General features: G+C 38.3%; 1 protein-coding gene across 1 annotated transcript in view; it reads left to right on the top strand.

Annotated features, from left to right (window-relative positions):
- Positions 1-67: 67 nt before the first annotated feature.
- Positions 68-21,234, top strand: part of ADAMTS19 (ADAM metallopeptidase with thrombospondin type 1 motif 19) — a 125,844-nt gene continuing 104,677 nt past the window's right edge. Inside the window, exons 1-2 of the mRNA XM_085042307.1 lie at positions 68-527; positions 1,508-2,118. Of these exons, the coding sequence (XP_084898433.1) occupies positions 443-527; positions 1,508-2,118 (696 nt within the window). The 5' untranslated portion in view covers positions 68-442. The remainder of the gene's footprint in view (positions 528-1,507; positions 2,119-21,234) is intronic.

Below are 21,234 nucleotides of genomic sequence, written 5' to 3' on the forward strand. Positions count from 1 at the left end.
GGGGCGGGGCCGGACGGGACGGGGCCCGGCGCGTCCCGCCCCGTGGGGGCGAGCGGCGGGCGGGGGCAGCGCGGTCCCTGCCGCCGGGGCGCAGCTGCCCGCCCGCCGCCGGGCGCTGTGTGCGCGCACGGGCCGCGCTCCTGCCTGCCTGCGCCCACACACACACGCAGACGCGCACACGGAGACACGCACACGGACACGCAGACACACGGACACGCAGACACACGGACACGCACACAGACACGCCCGCCCGCCGTGCGCTGCGCATCCCGCGCCGCCCGTGCTGCCCGCCCGCCCCGCCGGGACGCGCCAGTCGCGCTCTCCCGCAGCTTCTCCGCGGGCGCCCAGGTGGCTGTGCCCCGCGGCGCTCCCCGCCCGGCCCGGCACGACTCGGCACGGCCCTGCGTGTCTTGCCAGCCGGCGTCCCGCGGGCGCGGAGCCCATGGCGCTGGGCGGGAGGATGCGCCTGAGCCGCGTCTGCTGCGTGTTGTACCAGCTGTGCGTGCTGTCAAGCGGGCTCGGCGCAGGTAAGTGCGCGCCTTTCGCGGGACGGGCCGAGCCCGGGCGGCCTCCGCGCCCCGCCGGCTGCCGGTGGCGGTACCTGGCCATTGTTAACCGCGCCCGCCCCCCGTAGCCGATGGTGATCAGATAATGCGCGCCTCGGCTATGAGGGTGCACTGCGCAGCGCTCGTCTGTGCGAGACCTGATTTCCGCAGGCAGCCCTGTCATCTCTCCTGGCTGTGCTGTTCCTAGAGTGCGAGATGAATGTGTAAATAAAACTGTTTCCTGTCTCAGGCTAGTAGAGGTTGTGTGTAGTCCGATGTTTATAAACATAATGCTGGGATGCTGGAATTCTGGTTATATTGTGATGTAGTGTGTCTGTGTGTGTGTGATATACAGGCATCACTAATTAGTAGTTCTAACTCAGTTTCATTGTAAGAATGATCATGGTACAGCATGTGCATGCAATTGCCACTTCTATGTGCAGCTGTGGTGTGTGTGTGTATATTTGGCCAAACTTTGGAAGTTATAATGGGTCTTGCAAAACATGCTGAGAAGAAGATTGAAATTTTCAGATTCTCTCAGGTTTAACCCAGCGATATTTTTTTTGGCTGTGTGAAAAAGTTGTTACTTTGCTTACGTGATGAAAGGTTTATGCAAGTTTCCTTGCCTAGAGGTGGTGATCAAAAGGAAGAACATCCCCAGCTGCTGGTGCAAACGCAGCTTCTGCCCAGCTTGGGTTTCAGCTTTCTCTCAGTGTTCACCAGGACCCTGGTGTGTTCCAGACACATCAACGGGCACAGACCCATCTAGCAGCTGGCCCCCCTGCTGTGCTTAAGGACAAGATGAAAGGGACAGATGAAGCCCACTCCATTTTTTGTGGAGTGCTTCTAGGTCTAGGAGTCAGAATGACCATCTTCTGGGGGGCATAGGCATAGGTTTTAGGCAGGCAGCGGATGCTGATCGGTGCTCCACTCATTTAAAGCATCTGCTGGCTTTCCCGCAGGTCTTCATGCTTCGGAAGAGACTGAGGAGTGGGAGATTGTCTTCCCTGCACTGTGGAGCCCGGGCCAGCAGGAGCCGGCGGGTGGCAGTGGTGGTGGTGGGGGCTGTAACGCTGACCCCAGCGGTGGGAACCGAAGCAGCACTTTAAGTGCCCCAGTCACGCCTAGCCCGGTGGCTGGCAGTTCCCGAGAGGTGCGTTCAGTCTCCTCTTCGGTGGATGCACAGGTGCAGGCAGTAGAGGAAGCAGCAGAGGAAGAGGACACTGAGGATGAGTATGAGTCTCAGGAGTTTTATCCCTGGTCCCCCCTGCCCCAGGGGTCTGGTGCTGCCTCTCAGTTGCCACCACCACCATCTCCCCCACCACCACCTCCAGCAGAGGATGGAGATGAAGTGCTGCTGAGGATCCCAGCTTTTGCTCGGGAACTCTACCTGCTGCTCAAGAGGGACAGCCGCTTCCTGGCTCCTGGCTTTGCCGTGGAGGAGAGGCTCGGGGGTGAGGGCAAAAATCCACCCAGTGCCGCGCAGTCGCAACCTGAGAGAGCTTGTTACTACAGTGGTGCTGTCCTCCGCTACCCAGGCTCCTTCGCCTCCTTCAGTACCTGTGGTGGATTGGTAAGATGACCTTGTATGCAGGGGTAGCACCCAGGTCTCCATCCAAGTCTCTGCTTCATCTGTTGCTTTTTACTCCCATTCCTTTCTTAAGGTCTTACTTCTTTCAATCATCTTGGGTCCCACCTCTGTGCCTATCCTTGTTTTAACAATTTTCCTATTTGTACTCTTCTCATAACATTTCTCAAATACTAATTCTGTCTTTAGCCTGTGCAATTTTGGTATTATTTATCCCATTTCCAGATACACAGTTTTCTGGTTTTGAATTTGCATCCTCTTATATCATCCTTTCTTAAACTTTTCTCATCTCCATCTCTAATTCTATCTTGCCTTCAATGGATGTCTGTAATTAGTTACCTCCATGCTCCCTCTCCTTTCTTTTCCCTGTCTCATCATCTTTCCTCTTGTCCATTTGTTCTTTATTCTCATCCTGTCTTCTAAAGTTATCTTTCTTATTTTTATTATCTTCCTTATCTTCTGCATCTCAGTTTTCAGACTGTTCTGTCTTTCCTGTTTCTACCAGTATTTTGCCAGTGTCTCCTTTCTCATTTTCATTACTTCATTCCTTTCATCTCTTTGGCCTTTTTTCTCTACCTCATCGCTTCCCAAATGTGGTACCTGTAGCTACTTGAATTTGGGACTTCTTTCGTTTTAGCTCCTCCAAGGAGTATGTTTTCAGCAGAAATGTTAATACAGTCAGACCTTTTCAATGGTTATTACTTCTGTGGAATACCTCTCTTACATAAAAGAAGCTTCGCCTGCTATTATTTCTGTTGCATCAGTCATGATTTTTGCATAACTTAAATTCATTCTCAGATGAAGAGCAGAATTGGGTACACTGACAGCAGCACTGATGATCCAAAAAGCTGCAATCCTAAGATACTTGCGGGTGGATGGAAAATGCAGAAAGAAATTTTCACTGTGATGGTATGAAACACTCGCAGGATTTAAAACAAAATCAATTATTGCTACTATTATTCTCATTTGGGGCCTTTATATAGCATCACAAATGCACATGCCTGCATCACTTTACAGAATTTAGAATACAAAAAGTAATGGTGCTAGGGAGGGTGAACATCCTCCATGATGCTGGGGTTTGGGTGTAAATCACCTTAACCACATGATAGATATTTTGTTGTATTTCTTTTGAGCTTGGACATCTAACTTGTTCTATTGTTGATTCATGAAGATATGCCTTTTCGTTTGTATGGCCATGAAGTGAAACCAGGTAAAACGTGGAAATTTTGACTGCTTATTCATTTGCCTGTTTGAACTTAGTCAAAAATCAACACAAACTGAAAATCGTGGATTGACACCAAATAAAATATTTGCCTACACTCCTGCAAAGTGAAACCGCCAAGTTTCACACAACTCTAAGTGGCTGGCATCTAATTATTGACATTTTTGTCAGATTTTCCGAAGCATGGTAGTAGAATTAATTGTGGAGAAAAATATTGAGAGTCAACGGATGATGGTTTGAAAGCAATCAGGTAGAAGATTTTTGTGTTCTGGAACAGCATTTGGCTTCTGTGCTCCTTCTTAGTTCTAGAGTTTTACTTCCTTTTACGTTGTGTTTGGGTAAAATTAGGTTAGAGAAAATCTTTGTAAAGAAATAGGTGGAGATAATTATCTTTTTATTATGTCTGCTCAAAAGCAATGTGCAACATTGCATATCTGTAACACCTCTGATTTGTTATATAAATTGAAATTCACTTTTTAGATAGATCCCAGTTTCTTAAGAGCCCCATTAAAAAGCTTACTCCAAATCCTTTGGCCATCTAAGCATGCATGTGCCCAGATTGTGTTCCCAATCCAGAAAACTGCAGCTGAAACATGAAGCATTCTGTGTATCTCAGATAAAATTGGAAACTATTGTTGATGTTGACTGGTGTTGTCATGATCCTCAACTGCATAGTCTTGTTTGTGGTGAAATATTGAAGCACCTGTTCTGAGAGTGTTGCTGCGTCAGGCATAGTTAAAAAAAAATTGCACAGTGCTATTATGTCAAAGATGTCATAACAAATCCTATGCTATTTGTCATTCTTTATTCAGTCATTGCTTGGGCTCTATTACATATGTAAGTTGCTGATTTTCCAAGAGCATTGAAAAAGCATCCCAACATACGTTGCATATTCCACTTTGTTTCATCTAGGCCTGGCCCTGCAAATAGAGCCAAGCAGTATTTCAAACTACATTTTTTTTAAGATGTAAAATAGCATTGAGACGTGAATCTACAAATATTTTTTTAGTTACCATGAATCAGAATTTATTTTTTCATTTTAAATATAAAGGTGTTTCAGAGAAAATAGGAATGTCTTACATCTACTCTCATTTCAGGGCCTTGCAGACTTTGGGTTAGGTTTACTAAGCTGCATACACTTTGGAAAGCCAAACACGTGGGCTGATATGCAGCTTAGATTCCACCATTCTGCTCTTCAGAAATAGTCTTTTAGTGAATCATTTTACTCACCAAGGAAATTAAGTGTAATTAACTAAGGCAACAGTGTATTTTGCCATGCAGGAGGAAGGGTGAAGGAGGGTTTGGCCATCGTGTGCATGGAAAGGCCATACCTGGCAGTACAGATGTATGGCTGTTGCTGTAAGACTAGTTTTGTGAAAAGGTACTGCATTTTCAGTAAATGAAAGAGGCCTTCGGTGAAATTGTCATCCCATCCACACAGGATGCTGGTGTGAGTTCCAGCTTCTCAAGACACAGAGACCTGACATGCCAGTAAATCAAGAAATTGAAAAAAAGTCAGTGTAGAAATCAGCTTCAGTACACAGAAAGACAGGAGAATATTGCTGCAGATGTTAGGCACCTTATCCCTTTGATGTTAAAATGTAGATGCTTTTTGAATATTTCACTGATTGTATTTGGGTAAAGAATCTAACATACAGCACAACATCAAAGTTTCCCCATATTATTTCACAGTTCTCGGGAGCTTCAGTAGTGTATTTTTTCTTAAAGTGCTCATCAGAACCAGTATGGAGGGGTGAAATAATGGGGTTCATGACATACCATGAAAATAATGTGAAAATGCAAGTGGGAAATGAGACCTGTACTACTGGATAATTACTAACCAAATTCTGACTACAAGCTTTGTCTTCAGTCAGCCACTTGTCAAACAAAAGAAAGATAACTCAGTGGTTATTTTCTAATGAATATAAAGACTGGAAATAAGCATGGACTGTCTAGAAACTTCATCGTGGTGACCTTGGTGCAATCTCAGAGCTCACATGATCAATGGTGACAGTCCTCTCCAACTCCTTGGTAGAACACTTGTGGATGCTTACCTCTCTTTGAAGCTCAGTGGGATTTGCTCTGAGTACATTTTGGGATTCTGCCCTGGTGGTCTGGGAAGATGAATAAGGAGAGGTTTCCAAGGATTCTCCCATCTGTATGCTGACTTCCTAGTTCTTGTTCATGGTTAGCCAAATGACAGGATGGAAACAGTCCTGCTGATGCCAGTGAGACTGTTCCTTTGAAAGTGATTAATTGCAGTGCTGGACCATTAATTATTTAAATGGTTGTTTCTTCTGTTTGCTTGTGTTCTGCCATAATATTTTAAATGAGAAAAAAATAATGTCAGAGGTTATTGAACAGTTTTGTTTGTGGCTGGTAAAATATACATATAACTGGGAATTTTTGTTATAGCATGCTGTAGGAGAAATTTACTATGGACTGAGAATTAAGAACTCAGACTACTGGCTCTTTATCTACTGCTAGAATGAAAGTTTAAGTAGTCTCACTACTTTTCCCATGGAGTGCTGTAAACATGGCAAATGTGTGCTTTATCCCCTACTCAATTTCGAAAAGAGAGGTATTAATACAATTTTTTCTCAGTAATGAATTCCTTAGGTAGTACGCTATGGCTGTGTACTGACAGGCATGGATTTAATTCCCCAGTGTTTCTTTTTCTTTTAACTGAAGCAGTCAGCAATAAATAGAGAACAGGTAGAGAAAGGATTTGAATGGGTTTTTGTTTCTAAAACAATGTGATATATTTAGGCTTTCAGGACGTGCAAACAGGAGCAAATGTAGACAGGGAGGATGGACAGCATAATGCAGCTTCCTACTGCTCTGCTGCTCATATCAACTTCATAGCAGGTTGTCTAACAGAACATCTCTGGAGCTCTACCTGAGAAAACAACATTGACATTTGAGTTAATTTACTGGAGAGAAGTTTTGAAATTCATCTGATTTTAATTGGATCCTGAGAAAGTGAGTCAGGCGTATTCATAGTTCTGAAAAATCGGTGTCAAATACTATTTGCAATTAAAAGTAATATGCATTTTCACAGTGACTTGAGTTGGAACAAGCCTTAGCATATCTCCAATCAGGGAAGAGCTCTCTCTACAGAAGTGTATGGTGCTTTTATTAGGCCTCATTGCCAGTAACAAGCAGGTATTTAGAAATCTGATCAATAGTTTATAGACAAGTACTTCACCTAAATAGCACTATCTAAACCAATGCTGCCAGCTTGAGCAAAACAATAGATGGCAGTTGTTTTGTGCTATGGCCATGCAGAAATGTGCCGAGTATCATTGGACAGCAGCATTTCAACAAATATTTCTGATAGTAATGTCCTACTTTTACAATAAAACAGAAGTAAATAGGGAAGTCAAAAACCTGTGTGCTTTCTTTGGCTAATGGAATGGTTGTATAGCACTTCAGTAAGGTTTGAAAAAATACTGAAGCAGCTCTAGAGGAAATGGCATGATTTTTTCTACTTCTGACACAAACGATGTTTTGAAGATTAGCGTTTTTAACTAATAGTAATGGAGTGACACATGATGGATTAAAAATATTTTAGATTTCTTAGGATGTTCTAATTTCACATGACCCTTATATTGAGGACATTAGAGCTTCTAGAAAACTGGAATTTTATTTTTTACCTCTCCATCAAGGACAGTCTTATATCTTGTAGGACAGTCTCTGTAGCTTGTATCAGAACAAGCAGGATGGAATTGGAATGATCAGTAGTAAGAAAATCAATTAAGAAATTTATGTTTTCCTAAAATTCTGCTCAAAATCACTTTTGAGGAAAGGATTCAGCCTTAGAAAAGGCTGAGTCAATGTTTTGACATCTTTCTTCTTAGGGAGTGATTTAAACCACAGTGTTTCAACATCTTTATATGGGAAAAAGCCCAGCGAATATAGTTTAGTTACACTTCCTTGTGATTCCTGCAATGAGAGTGGTGCCTGATATGGCAAGTATACTTGAATTTTTGGACAGCTCAAACAGTTTCGGAGAGCTGTACTGAACTTCTACCTTTTGGTTTCGTGGCTTTCAGTGCCAGTGCAATACTTAACCTGCTGCAGCTCCTTTACTGGCATAGGACCTAATGGATTGAGGATGAATAGGCTGTTTGCATGTGGTGTAAGTAATGAATCTATTTTTTTTGCACTGGACATGAAAGCTAAAGTCTTGCTTTTGTGAGTATCCCTGCTTTTGTGGGGCTCTGGGAACAGGTGGTCAGAACAGCTCGTGGGCTTTATATACTGCCCTGGGAAGCTGTGCCTTTACAGGGTGTGAGCTCCTGCTGTAAGGCTTTGAGACTTAAATAGACTTCTTGCTTCCATCAGGCTGGAGAGCAGCTACCCCATTACACATCCTGAATCGTACAGCACCAACATGCAAGCTGAAATGCGTTAAATACCCCGCCTTTTGTCAAGCAAATGTTGGTCCTCCCCACCTCAGTGACCCTTGCAGTTACACATCCGTATTGAGTAACTTCCACACCAGATGCTTTTCCAAAAGAAATTTGAGACAATTACAGCTTCTTTTATGCTGGTGGTAAGCATTAGAAAACAGAGATCACCAACAATTTTTCATAAAAGGGTAAAGAAAAGACACTGTTAGCAGTCTTTATGGCTCATTTGATACGTACAAGCTGAAGTTTGACATTGCAGAAGGAGGATTATAAAATAGGATTATCCTTACAGGCTGCCAGGATAAAATTAAGTACACACTCTCTCCTTCTATTCACCCAGCTTCCTGGGATCCTTAAATGAAGGGGAGAACAAATAGAAGCAGTCTGCTTACTGTTGCAGTATGAGTTTGTTAGAGAAATGAAACTTTGCTGAGAGGGACAGAAATAAGTGTGTGAATAAGAGTACCCTATGAGTATCCCATATTGAGAATTCACAGGTTCAACAACATTTGCTTTGTTGACTTTAAACTGCGCCTTATTTGTGTTTTAAACACCTTTAAATAGGCAATAGAAAATTTGTGATCAGTGTAAACAGGTGAGCTAATTAGGGCGTGAGTTCTAGGAAATGTCAGAACAGAAAGCAGCTTTGCTCTATTAAGAAAGTTTTGAGTCTTTTTTCCCCAGAAAAAAACCCAAGCATCCCTGGGAAAACAAAGCAAAAATTCCAAAATTTATGCTTTCTGCCTCTGCATAAGATAGAAGAACCAGTGAAATGTGGTAGTGCTTCTAGAAGAGTGCATTCCTTCAGTGTCTGTTTTGAAACTCCTCTGGGTTGTTCCTCCTTGATTTACATGACAGTGGAAGGTGGGAAAGAGGAGGGCAGCCAGACCTGTAGGAAGTCTGGTTTCCAACAGGACAAAACAAGTTGTTTACATGAGGTTACTTCGGTGTGCTTAGGCAGAGGCACACATGCCACATTTTTGCCTCCAGCTAAAGCTTTGCTGCTGTGTTTGTGATCTCTGTTATATTAAAATATCTTTATTAAAATATCACCTTGAAAACTGAATGAAGCAGAACTCAACACACGGTAGAGAAGCCTAAGAAAATTAAAATGGAGAAAGTGGCTGTAGCCAGCTGAAATACCTAGCATATATATGCAAGCAAAATACTATTAACACTATTAACAAACTTTCTGAACAGCGAGTTAATTACAAACAGAACTCTTAAATCTAGGTTGGGGGGTGGCATGGGGTTTGTTTTGTTTTGTTTTCTTCCTTTTTTCTTTTCAATAAAGGAAAGGAATACTGGAGATGGCATCCCTTTAAAAGTTTGATTGCTGTCATTAAGTGCCATAAACCAGCAAAGATCTGTTTAAAGATAAAGAAATAAACCCTCTTTGTTTCTATTTTCCTTCCTGGGTTCTGATGCTGCAGTCTGTTCCTACTCTTCTTTGTCTTTCTGGATGAAACATCTTTTGGTTAGATTTTTATTTTGTGTATCTGAGAACTCGTCCTAATTCGTAAGAGGGATAAGTCTTTTAAACATAGGAGCAGTAATGTTAATGTAAAGCTAAAAGATTTAGAAAATCAGTTTTGACTTAGGCTAAGACTAGCTTTGAACTGTAATGATCTCTGTTTCCTTTAATTATAAACACTGTGGCATGGTTTGCGAGATTTTGGGCCATGATGCCTCAGACCATGTGGTAATGATTCCTTTCTTCTTCTAAGAGCTATCCTACAATCATGCAGTCACTCCATCCTGAGTCTGGTTTGATCTGTGATTCCAATCTTGCTTCTAATAGCCTGTTTTTTTCCTAAAGTGCTTAGTTTCAGTGCAAATACTTCCTTTGCAATATATTTCCAAATGATAATTAGAAATGAGAAGTACACTATCTCTAGAGAGCGACTTTATTTAGAGTGGCTTTATTTAAAAAAAAAAAATTGAGGTTGCTCAATTGAGTGCATCACCTGAGATCTCTACCCATTGTAATTAACATACAAAATTACCAAGGTTATTTTTCAAGACAGAGAAGTGAGATGGTAAATCCAAAAAACTGGGTAATTCCATTAATTAAATTAGTAAATTAGTCAACTTTTGGCCTCCAAACTTGAAGCTAACTGCTTTAAAAAGAAAAGGCAGAGCTCTGAGTGTCTCCCAGCTACAAGTGCTATCGTTAGTGAAATCAGTATTTTCTTCAGAACGTGATCCCGGGCCTGTATATCTCAGGTTATGTGCTAATTGTTTCTTCTCTAGAAAATGAACCAGGATTTTTAAAAGATACAAATGTTTTCCATGTTGCAACCCTTGTAATACTATGTTAAAAGGACTGTTCTTTGTCTTTCTTTTTAAAATGTTTTCTTGGTTTTCTTGGTTGTTAATGATGGATTGTGACAGGGTGAAAAAGAGTAGCATCCATGATCTACATGACAAATAACATAAAAATAGGGGGAACTGGGAAATGGGGAAAAAACAGTAGAAAGCATTAGGTATGAGAGCTGTGGGATTGATGGTAGGTGAGAATATTCAAGGAGGAGTCTGTGAAAACTAATGGTAGTGTAGAAGTAGTGTTCAAATGGTGAGCATATGTCTTTGCTATGTGATGAAGAGAACTTCCTCAATAGAAAGGGGTGAGACCAAACCATTTGGATTTGGGGCAGAATGAGCTGTTCGCAGAAGTTTTTCTGTAGAGTGTTGTGTCTTTGCTTGGTTTTCTCGGATCCCTCAGGTGACTTCAGGGATATAGCATGAGGGTTGGTTGCTTTCTCCTTGTAGGATCAACAGTGTAGTGGAAATAGTATGAAATATGGTGAGCATGTGCATGAGCATGTGTGTTATATTGCATATCCAGACAGTAGTTGGTCAAATTTTTATAAACCAATAGCCCAAAACATCTATATTAGTTTTAAGATCAGATGTACATCTGCAGTGCATTAAGAGTTCAGTAAACCTTTTGCTGTTAACATGTCATTGCCTGGACAATCTGGTCTTCTTGTTTATTTTTATTGCTTTTCATAATGGCATAAATAAGCTAAAAGTATTATTTGGAAGCAAAAGAATGAAGAATATTTCCAGTGTTAATTTTAGAACAGTTGATTTAGAATGAGAAGTCAATCTCCTAACATTAGCTGCTAATAATACATACATCTGCACATAAGTGAATAGAAGTGAAATTTTTTTGGAAGCCTGTGCTGTTGAATGTTTTTCTTGGGTCTGCCAGTACTTCAGTCAGAATTATTTTCTGAATGAGTTTTGCATCCAAAAATGTAGAAATGTGCCCAAAACTGACTTGTGAAGTGATTTAGTTTCTGTGTGATTATCTTCCAACAATTGCATATGCTTGTTTTATGATCTCAGCTGTGCTACCTTAAGTTCTCATTAGATGTCAGAAGTTTAACTGGGTCAAGTCAGGTCAAGCTTATTTAGATAGCAGTAAGTTAAGGAAAATACAGATATTTCTACACATGATGTTAATTCAGTTGGGGACAACTTCTTATGCTTCAGTACAAAGTAAATGTCCTGTTATGTCCCTCAGGGCTTCAGGGGATGCTGGATGAGAGAAGTGCCCAAGTGATGGCTACAGCCATTATAATAATGCCCTCTTTTATATAAAATGTTAAACTGTGCTTCAGATGTACTTAAACTTTGAAGTGCTCTTTTTTTCTTTTTTCTGGTTTTTTTTATTTTCTTTGCTTGTTTGTTTTGTTTTCTTCTGAAACTGGGAGACAGGAAATAAAAGGAACATCATAAGGGACACATATTCTCTTAATATTTCATTGTGGTCTTACTTAATGTTCTTTTGAAAAATATTCTTAAGCATGAAGCCATCTGTATCTATTCCTGTTGTAAGCTGTGCATGAAACTCTTGTAAAATTTGCATAATTTTTGAAACCTTCTGAGAATTCACAAGCTTGTTGTAAGTTAGGAAGTTGCTTAGGTGCTTTTGTGCCTAAATAAGATCTTGCCAATCTCTTTTGTCTCTTTGTGACATCAATGCACCTCACCTCAAATATTTATTTAGAATTTACTTTAAATTCCTCACTACCTGAGGGTAGTGAGAAGTTTAAAGTAGAAAAGGGTTTATAGACTAAAATGGGTGCAATTAGGCATATAAAAACCTTAGTTTTCCAGTTTCTGGCTAATAGTCCTAGCATGTTTCCCTCTTTCCATCTGCTCACCTGTTTCTTCTATTGTAGCCTATGAAAGGAAGCATAATAATAATAACACTTTTCTTGGATGTCTCTTCAGGTTGTTTTACTTTTTGCTTACAACACTCTATTGTTTGCATTAGAAATAATGGAAGGAAATAATTCCTTTCCTTTGTATTTCATGTTGAGTAATAAGTCCTTTGCTTATTTCATAATGCCAAATTTGCTTAAAAGTGACCAGTCAGGCTGATGGTATGTGGTTCAAGATGCTAATATCAAAACTCCCTTCTGATCAGCATTTGTGCTCTTATGCACATAAAATCAAGCTAACTTAAAAGGAAAACAAAACTTCAGCCAAATTAATTTTTCTTCTTTTAGTTTAAATAGTAGCTCTTCAAAAATAATTAGATACTGTACCTTCTTTCATAAGGGTAGCAGAGCTTTAGTTCCTTGTGCAAGAAAAGGTAAATTAATATTTTTTTTCCCTCAAAAAGGGAAAGGAGGATCTAAGTTTAGAAGTTAAAAGCAAAAAACTATGCCTAGTTTGGAAAAAAAAAATTAGTTAGGAGTTGTAGAAGAATATCACTTCCATATATTTTTAAATTTTTTAAACAATGTAAATCTGAAGTTATAACAAATTGGAAGAGTCCTGTTTATTTCTCTTAAAGCTGTCTGTTTTGGGTTCATGTAATTGTAGACAGAGATATAAAAAGCCTAAGCATAACTTTATTTTATAGAAGGACTATATTTGTCCATACTATTCAACTTTATTTGTTGAATTGTAGTTCTATATCTATAAATGTATTATATTTTCCTTTTTTGAACTACTGTTTTCTGCAGTTAGTAGTTCTGGCAAGTTGCACATTTGAATGAAACTGAGTTTCATGGAGTGTTGCCTTGAATTAAATAATGTTTAATAATAGGAATAATAGGAATAATAGGAGCAGTTCAGCCTCTCTCTCAGAAAAAAAAACAAAAGAATGGAGTCATGGATAGATATTTCAGTAAGGATTAGTAGAGATTAAATTTCTCTATGGACAGTCATGGGTGGGTTTTGGAACTGCGCCACATCCTTCTGTGGCTGCAATGAAAGCATATGGGTTTGAACAGTGGTAACTCATTGGTATGCACTATTTAGGTGTTTTACATGGATGAATCAATTTAAACTTGAATCCTTTGTGTTTGTCTTCTTGGTACTAGTCTAGGTGCTTTATCTAATGCAGATCACATACACAGTTGGTGATATTTTCTTTTCAACCTCCTGCATGGGACTACATGTAGAATACATAGTGCTCATAGTGTACTATTACAGTGTAGAATAGAATGTAGAATACATGGTGTATTATTATATTTTTTCCTCCATAAAATACCATTTCAGATTCCGATGGGATAAAATCCAGGCTTGCACTAAAGAAATGGATTTAATGCTGTTTCATTAGCTAAGGGTACAGCACTTTGATTCATACTCCAAAAGAGTGGTTTTTAGCCTTACCACAAGAATTGCTGAAGTTACTCATATTACACCAAAATGTTCTAAAGAAACATCCATATGAGCACTGAGTCTTTAATTGCAAGGATTTTTTCCTTAGGTGATAGGTTTCTGTAGGTGTTGCTTTTCCTATAACTAGTCATGTTTAGCTGTGCAAGGAGACTTTCTTAGACAGTATTAATAACTACTGAAATGTTGTTGTCAAATAAGTGATCTGAAATATCACTAAACCAGTTAATTGAAAGAATTTTTAACTTAAGTTTTATGGAATAAAGTTTTTTAAATCCTGGCTTACTTTATAGAAGCTCTTGTATTTATTCTGGAAAGGAGTTATGGCTGGGTATATGAATTTTATTTTTTTTAACTGAAAGTCAGTGGTTATGTTCCATTTTACACAGCGTGTACTTGATGAACAAAACCAAATGATTGTTAACATCATGCCTTGCTTAGGACAACACGATAGACACAATTTAAAGGTTAGGCGGCTGTTCTAAAAATCGATTTTTATGTCAGTTCTGCTTTGAATTCTGCAAATAAAGGGCTATGTCAGGCTTGTTCAAATATAATTGTATTTTGTTTTTCATTTTGATGGTAGTTTATTTTATTGGCCTGTATTAGTCATCTGTGGTTTTTTGAAAGTATGCTCCAGCATACTTTTTGAGGCAAAATAAAGTAAGGCTTTCCAGAACATTTCAGGCAACAGAGAGGAAATATTTTTATTCATTCATCAGTTGGTGCATGCACCAACAATGGAAGTCATGCAACTACATAAAATATATATTTAATACAGGATTGTACAGGGGGAAAAAATTAAGATCTTTGCCCATAGTATGCAAGCATTTGATATTTTTGATTTTTTCTCTTAGGTTTAGCAGCCTTGATAGTTGGTTAATGCATCCTTTTGTAATGGTGGTTAGTGTCTTTCATTCATGTGGAAACTGTGCTTGAATCACAGTCAGCTCTGATCATTGTGTTTTTAATGAACCAAACTGAAGACATGGCCCTTTTATTAATTCCAGCTTCTTGGAACATATGCTTCATGAAAATGCTCATGAAAATGAGAACTGAGAAAAATGAAAAACTAATTCCATAGCCCTCATAAGGACAGATCAAGATACAAAACCTGAAAACCAAAATGCTGGGAGAACACTGAAAGTATTTTCTTCTTTAAAAAAATAGATTTCTGTCTGTAGATGATCATTTAGAGCTATGAGTATAGAATTTTTCTATGTTCTTTTAATAGAATTTCAGTTATTTCCAAGAAAGCAATAGTAATTTTTCAATGCTAGTGAAGAGGAATAAATTACGTGGCCAATTTTTTATTTTTGGACAGTTATTGTCTTCTACTTGTCTTCTTTTTAGTAGTTCTAGCTCAATTCATTGCTTATTATTTTTAAATAGATTACTTTTGTAACATAAAGGTATAGGCAATGGATTTGGCTATGTAGCATAAATTCAATTAAGAATCTTAATTATGTAAAATAACTTTATATTTACTATCAAAGCACTAACATTTATCTAAATCAATATGAAATCAGATCTGAATCTTAGGGTTTAGGCAGCTAGGAGGGATATTGTATCTTGCTTTTATTAAGCATATGTTGGCCAGAGCTGATTGAGAGTCATCATTGTGACCATAACAACAATCTTATTTGTCTTCTCTTTTAACATTCTATAATTGAGAAAGTCTCATCTGATCTGATTGTAGGACTGCAAAAGAGCTGGAGAGGGACTTTTTGCAAGGTCTTGGAGTGATAGGTTAAAGGCAATGCCTTTTGACTGAAAAAAGGTAGACTTAAATTAGAAATGAAGAAGAAATTCTTTACTCAGAAGGTGGTGAGGTGCTGGAACATGTTGCGGAGTGAAGCTGTGGCTGCCCCATCCCTAGCAGTGTTCAAGGCCAGGTTGGATGAGGCTCTGAGCAACCTGGTCTAATGGAAGGTGTCCCTTCCCACAGTCGGGGAGCTGGAACGAGATGATCTGTAAGGTCTTCCAACCCCTAATCATTCTGTGATTTTAGTAATTCAGCTATGTAATTGAACTAAATAGCCAGCCTTTAATGGTGCCTAGCCCTTCCTTGGAGCTTCTGTTTCTTCTGAAATGAAAGCCAGTGTATGTGAGAGATAGGGTTAATTCCACGATGTAATCAGTTTTATTGATCAGTTCAGCCTTCTAAGATAAAGGGTAGGAGCTACTGAGTGGAGGGAGAAATTATGAGAAAGAGATTATTAATTTATTACATGGTGGATTGGCACATTACATGTTGTCTTTTGTCACATAGTCATGGTTACCATACAATCTGTATTGTTTTAGGCATCTAAGGATGGAAGTATTGTATATGTTTTCTTAAGGCTTACAGAGGGTGCCTTGTGTGCAGTTGTGGATATTCTGAACATTTAATAGCTGCACCACTGATGAAGTCTGACTTCCCAATAGCTCTTTTCTTGATAATATTAGTCAATCCTTTCATAGTTACCTGTAGCAAATGAATAAAACAGTTTTTTAATTGAAGTTAGTTTAGAAAGCAAGGGTATTTTCAGTGTGTCCATAACCCTATGTGTCTGGAAAACCAAAGTTGACTGTCACATACACTGAGTTTCATTTCAACAATATCTTGTTACACTTCAATCAGAAATGCTAATTTGGTTTTAAAATTTTGTAAATTAAGTCGCCTGTACTGGGAGTAAGAGGCTTTCTGTACCTCACAAACTTCCAGAATGCTGCATAAAGGAAAGAAATAACAGCATGCCTGTGTTAAGTCTGCATTTTTTAGTTTGTAGTTTCTAAGTATAAATTTTTAGGTATTCATAATTTTTAATGTATGATTTTAAAGATATAATTGTGGAATAATTTTCTTGAGTGAACATGAAACTGTATATGTGACGGAAAATGGAAGTTCAGGTACTGCAAACTCAAAATTCCAGACCATCTCTATATTCTGTAGTCTCGCTCTACTTTCCTTTTCCTCCTCTTTGTACAGCCTAAGCACTTGATAGATTAATAGATGTAAAGCTATTCTATAGCTGTATATCTAGAATCTTGATATCTGCAACTTAGTAAAAAAATACATTTTTTTATACAGTGATTTTAGCTATGCAACATAGTAACAGGGAAAAAAGCATGAGTATGCGTCTGTCAAATATTTTTCAAGTATTTTTACATGTTTCCATTCAACTGCAGTTCTTTGTTCTTTGTTGCAATTAAAAAGTAGGGTTTAAATTGTGATTTATGTCAAATTTTTAAAGTGTAGCCACTAGTTTGAATGTCTCAGATTTTTAGTATTCAGTATATGCATATACAATCCCCTAAATGAAAGCTTGTTAGGAATACTTAAGTATCTTGGCAAAATGTAGGTTGCAAGTCAATGACAGAACAAGATGAGAATTCAAAACTTGAAGCAAAGACAGAATAAATAATAGAATTGGACTAGAATTTAGAGATCAGGACAATGGATTAACAACTTAGTAAACCATCACAGACAAATATGATTCTATGTCTACCCTCTTGGGGAGGTGTCGATTTTGATGCAGGCAGTGGCGTAGGTCAGCTGTTATTAGTGGAAAAAAACAAATTCCAGCAGAACAGAATTCGAGGGATTATTTGGCCTAAACTGTGGACTGAATGAGCTATTGCATCTTTTAGAAATCATATATACAACAATGTTCTAGAAGCATAAATTAATTCAGAAATGCATTGCTGTGGATGTGTTTTTAAACTTTGTATAAAGATGATTGTATTAGTTTTCTTTTTTACTGATTGTGTGTTACACTACAGAGGGTTATGTAAATTTTTAATTAGGCTTTTTATCTTTATTTGCATATGACCCTTTGTTGTATACCTACCACCCTCAAGGATCTCAGGACCATTTTAGCAGATCTGCTTGCCATCCATCCATCCATCCATCCATCCATCCATCCATCCATATAATGTGAAGTCCATACTCATGTCAGAGGTGAATCTGTCTCAGGGGCTGGAGCTAGGCTTGGCACTCGTCCTAGATGAATTTCATGAAGTTCCTGCTGATATACATATATTTTATATATTTTTTTGTATGGCACTAAAATGAGGTCACATGAGTTATTGGTATCCCCATGAAACTCACATTTCCGTCTTTCTGTGGCTTTATTAAAGATACTGGGGGCCATTGTTGGCTATTGCTTTCTTTATGCTTTTATCTGGCTCGTAGATTACATTCTTTGTCTGGTCATACCTGTTCAAGCCCCAAAATTTTAAATTCTCAGCAGGTTCCTATTATCTGTAGTGCTTATAATGCATAACAGTATTATCTTCATGTACACCTTGTGAATAAGTTGTCTGCAGTTAGACACAGTTGGTTTGGTTGCCATCCATTTTTTAGAAAAATAGGCTACATAACAAGAATGGTACCTTTAGCTTTAGAGTTTGAGTTTCATATTTGTTACTTTTCTGTTTCAAGCATTTGAAAATAGCACTAAGAATTGCCTTGTGGAAGTAGTTTTCAATGAATTATTATTAAAGATACTTCAGTTACCTCAAACTTGAAAAGATTAGTCTTGTATCTACAGAGAGAAAGAACAGCAGATGCAAATATAGCTCATGGGACTGTCCATGTAGGGTGGTAATTGTTTATAAGGTTTCTGTAGTTATCCCAGAATGAGTCTTCAAAAGAACTCTAGGGTTTAAGTCAATATCAGTGTCCATTTACCTTTTAAGATTTAGTTTTATGAAATTTGAGTTATGGGGCACTAGTGATTTTGAAAATTTTTATGTAAGCTTAAACTATTCTGTGCCTCTTTAATTCAAGATTCTAAAGAATTTGAGATTAATTCTGTGTTTTAAAACATTGAGGCTCTTCCAGTGTTTTTACCCAACTAATTTGACTGTAACAAACTACAGCTAAACTGTACTTCAGGATAACTGTTGCCAAAATAAGAATGTACAGTGGAGTCAATTTACAATGTGCTATTGAAGCTATAAATCTGTGAAAACAGCAACATATGTTTAATTTCAGTAAACTTCTTAAAATTTTCTGGTTTTTTTTTAAGCAAAATCTGAGAAAGCATATATGATGCTGTAATGAACTTGTGGGCACATTACTTAGGTGAAACAGTTTTCACCACTTGATCATGTTACTTGCCTTATACCGTAGGAAAATTAAGTAGAACCAAAGACTAACATATAAAATTAGTTATATCTAGGAAACTGAGATGGAAAAAGGTACTTTTATAAAAATTGAATGTCATATGTAACCATGGCTATAAATAATAAATTGGAAATAGCGGGGAGTAGGAATTGTGTTACATGTAGTCATCCTATTATGTTTTTGTTTGTTGTTCTGTGCTTTCTCACTTCTTAAAGACTTCATTCTCCATGTGAAGCTGTCTGGCTCTTGGTGGAAGATGTACCTTAGCTGTAACTTCCCATGATTGCTCTGAAGTCCAACTCTCACAAACTTAACTGACAGAAGTGAGAGAAAGAGTTCCAGTAAATTTTGCTTGGTTTTCAGTGTGGCTATTGTTCATATTAATGTGGAGAGAAGGTACTGTTTTAGATGATAAAATGTTTTCAGAAGAAGAAAACTCCTCTATTGCTGGAAGGGTCCCTGTGAGTTGTAGTAATGAAAAACCTAGTTTAGATGCTTTATATGAGCCAGAGGAAACAATACTTGGGGACTTGACCCTCCTTTAGCGGTAAATTCAGAACTGGAATACATGGAAAAATTAAACAAACCAAAGGCTGTGGCCAGGCCAAACATAAGTTAATTCCGTTTGTGACTCACTACTTTTATACATTTATAGATTTTCTTTGCAGACTAATGAACTAGTGACAGTGACAGGAGGAAAAATGATTGTGTGTTTGCGGATCACAGGATCATTATGAGTCATCAAGTGCATGTAACTGGTGGAGGACATTAAGTGAAGATACAGAAACTTTACTCTCATTTCAAAAGTTAGCAGTGAAATGATAGCTGAAATGGGGCTTGCCGTTCTGTTTGCTGATGTTCAGAGAGAGGAATTCATTTGTGGTTACAAGGATAATTACAGAATCAGAATATTCCAAGTTGAAAGGTACCCACAAGTACCTTTCAAGTCCAGATCAAGTCCAACTCTTAAATAAGGAGTCCATATAGGATTGAACCCATGACCTTGATGTTATTAACACCTGGCTCTAACCAGCTGAGCTAATCTCAGAGTTATAGTAAAGCCTTTTTCATGAAGCAACAATCAAAGGCCAGTGTATTTGTCATCACACTGTAGAAACTGCGATACAGTATGATTACCTTTTATAAAAACTTTGGAGTGAGTATCAAGGGACCTGGAGAGCTGGCCTGGAAAGCTGGCCCAGAAGGAAAGCAGTGTAGACCCTGGATCAGATGGATCTAAAGTAATGGCCATGGATCAATAAAGTTTAAGACTGGAAAGATTTCTGACTAGTAGAAGGTAAAAATATGAAGCATTTCAAATAAGAATAGTAAAATAATAGAGCAGCAGTTCTATTGAAACTATTTTATTTAACAGTAGCAGCATGTAAGAATGTAAAAAAAAAGTGTAGTCTGACAGAAGATTTGTGTTAAAAGAGTAAGTGTAGGAAAGCCTCTATTTTACAAAATCTCAAATGCATAGGGACTTGATGTGTGGATCTAAGACATCTAAAATACAGTGGCAATTTGCATTGTACATTCTACATTGTGTCTTATTCTTCATTATTTTTTCAATACTACAGGACATAAGCAGTGACATTAAAGGTAGTATAATGAAAATAATGAAATAATGAATGCTGCATATGATAAAGGGAAAATTTGATTTGACTTTGCATGTTGAGTTTAGCTGAGTTTGTTTCAACAGTCAAGTGAAATTTATAAGCAAACCTACAATTCATGAGTGATGTATAAATATATTTTAATATATTTGATTTCCTGGCTAGAATGAGAAGATTAAATGGTTTTTTATGACTTTGAGACAAAGCTGAAATTCCCTTGTGCTAGGTAAGCTGGTAGAGGAATCAGCCAATTGTTTTCTCAGCTGGTGCTTCTCTCAAGACAGTGTCCTTTATTCTGAATAATATGCGTGAACTGTGTCAATACTAGGTGCTACAATCACTATTGGAGAACTCCAGATGATTGGTAGCAAGTCGTCTTTTCTGCTGGGTTTTTATTTATTTCAGAGAATACACAGTTTTTCAGTATTTTTATGTGTTGGGGTGTGTTTTCCTTTGTCACAGGTGTTTCTTAAATTCAGGTATTTTTGGTCTTTTAAGCCACCAATTAGTCAACCAGAAACTGGGCAGGAGCTTCTTGGGCAAGGGAAGGGAGCGGGGGATAATTTCAGCATTTTACAATCAGTTTGTCATTTCTACTAAATTCTTCTGATGGTCAAAGGTCAAAGTATGCAGGAGTTGAAACTGCACTGACATTTCTGAAAGCAGTGGCAGAGGGTGAACCGCAGAACTTTGTGACAGTGTAAGTCTCAAGAGTCTACAGCAGGCTGGATATTTGTAATGAGAAGAACAGAGAGTAGCTGGCATGTAGAAGAGGTGGTCACTTGAACCTGATGACCAGCCTGTTACATTGCACAGAAAGCTGTGGCAGTTGGAGGGAATTCTGTGTAGGTTATGAGTTTCAATGTTGAGAGCAGTGACCAAGTATCTGACTTTAAAGCACCATGATGAAAAAGCACTTTGTGCTTTTACTAAAAAAGACACTTAAAAAATAGAATTTTATAAATTTTATAAATCTTACGTGTTTTGTTTGCAATTACATTTTGTGTGTTTCACAGAATCAACTAGGTTTGAACAGGCTTTTAAGAACATCAAGTCCTAGTCTTATGGCCTAGTGTTGTGAATACTTCATTT

This window comes from Lichenostomus cassidix, chromosome Z (genome assembly GCF_008360975.1).
Source record: "Lichenostomus cassidix isolate B80296 chromosome Z, HeHo_3.0, whole genome shotgun sequence".
Classification (NCBI taxonomy): Eukaryota; Metazoa; Chordata; class Aves; order Passeriformes; family Meliphagidae; genus Lichenostomus; species Lichenostomus cassidix.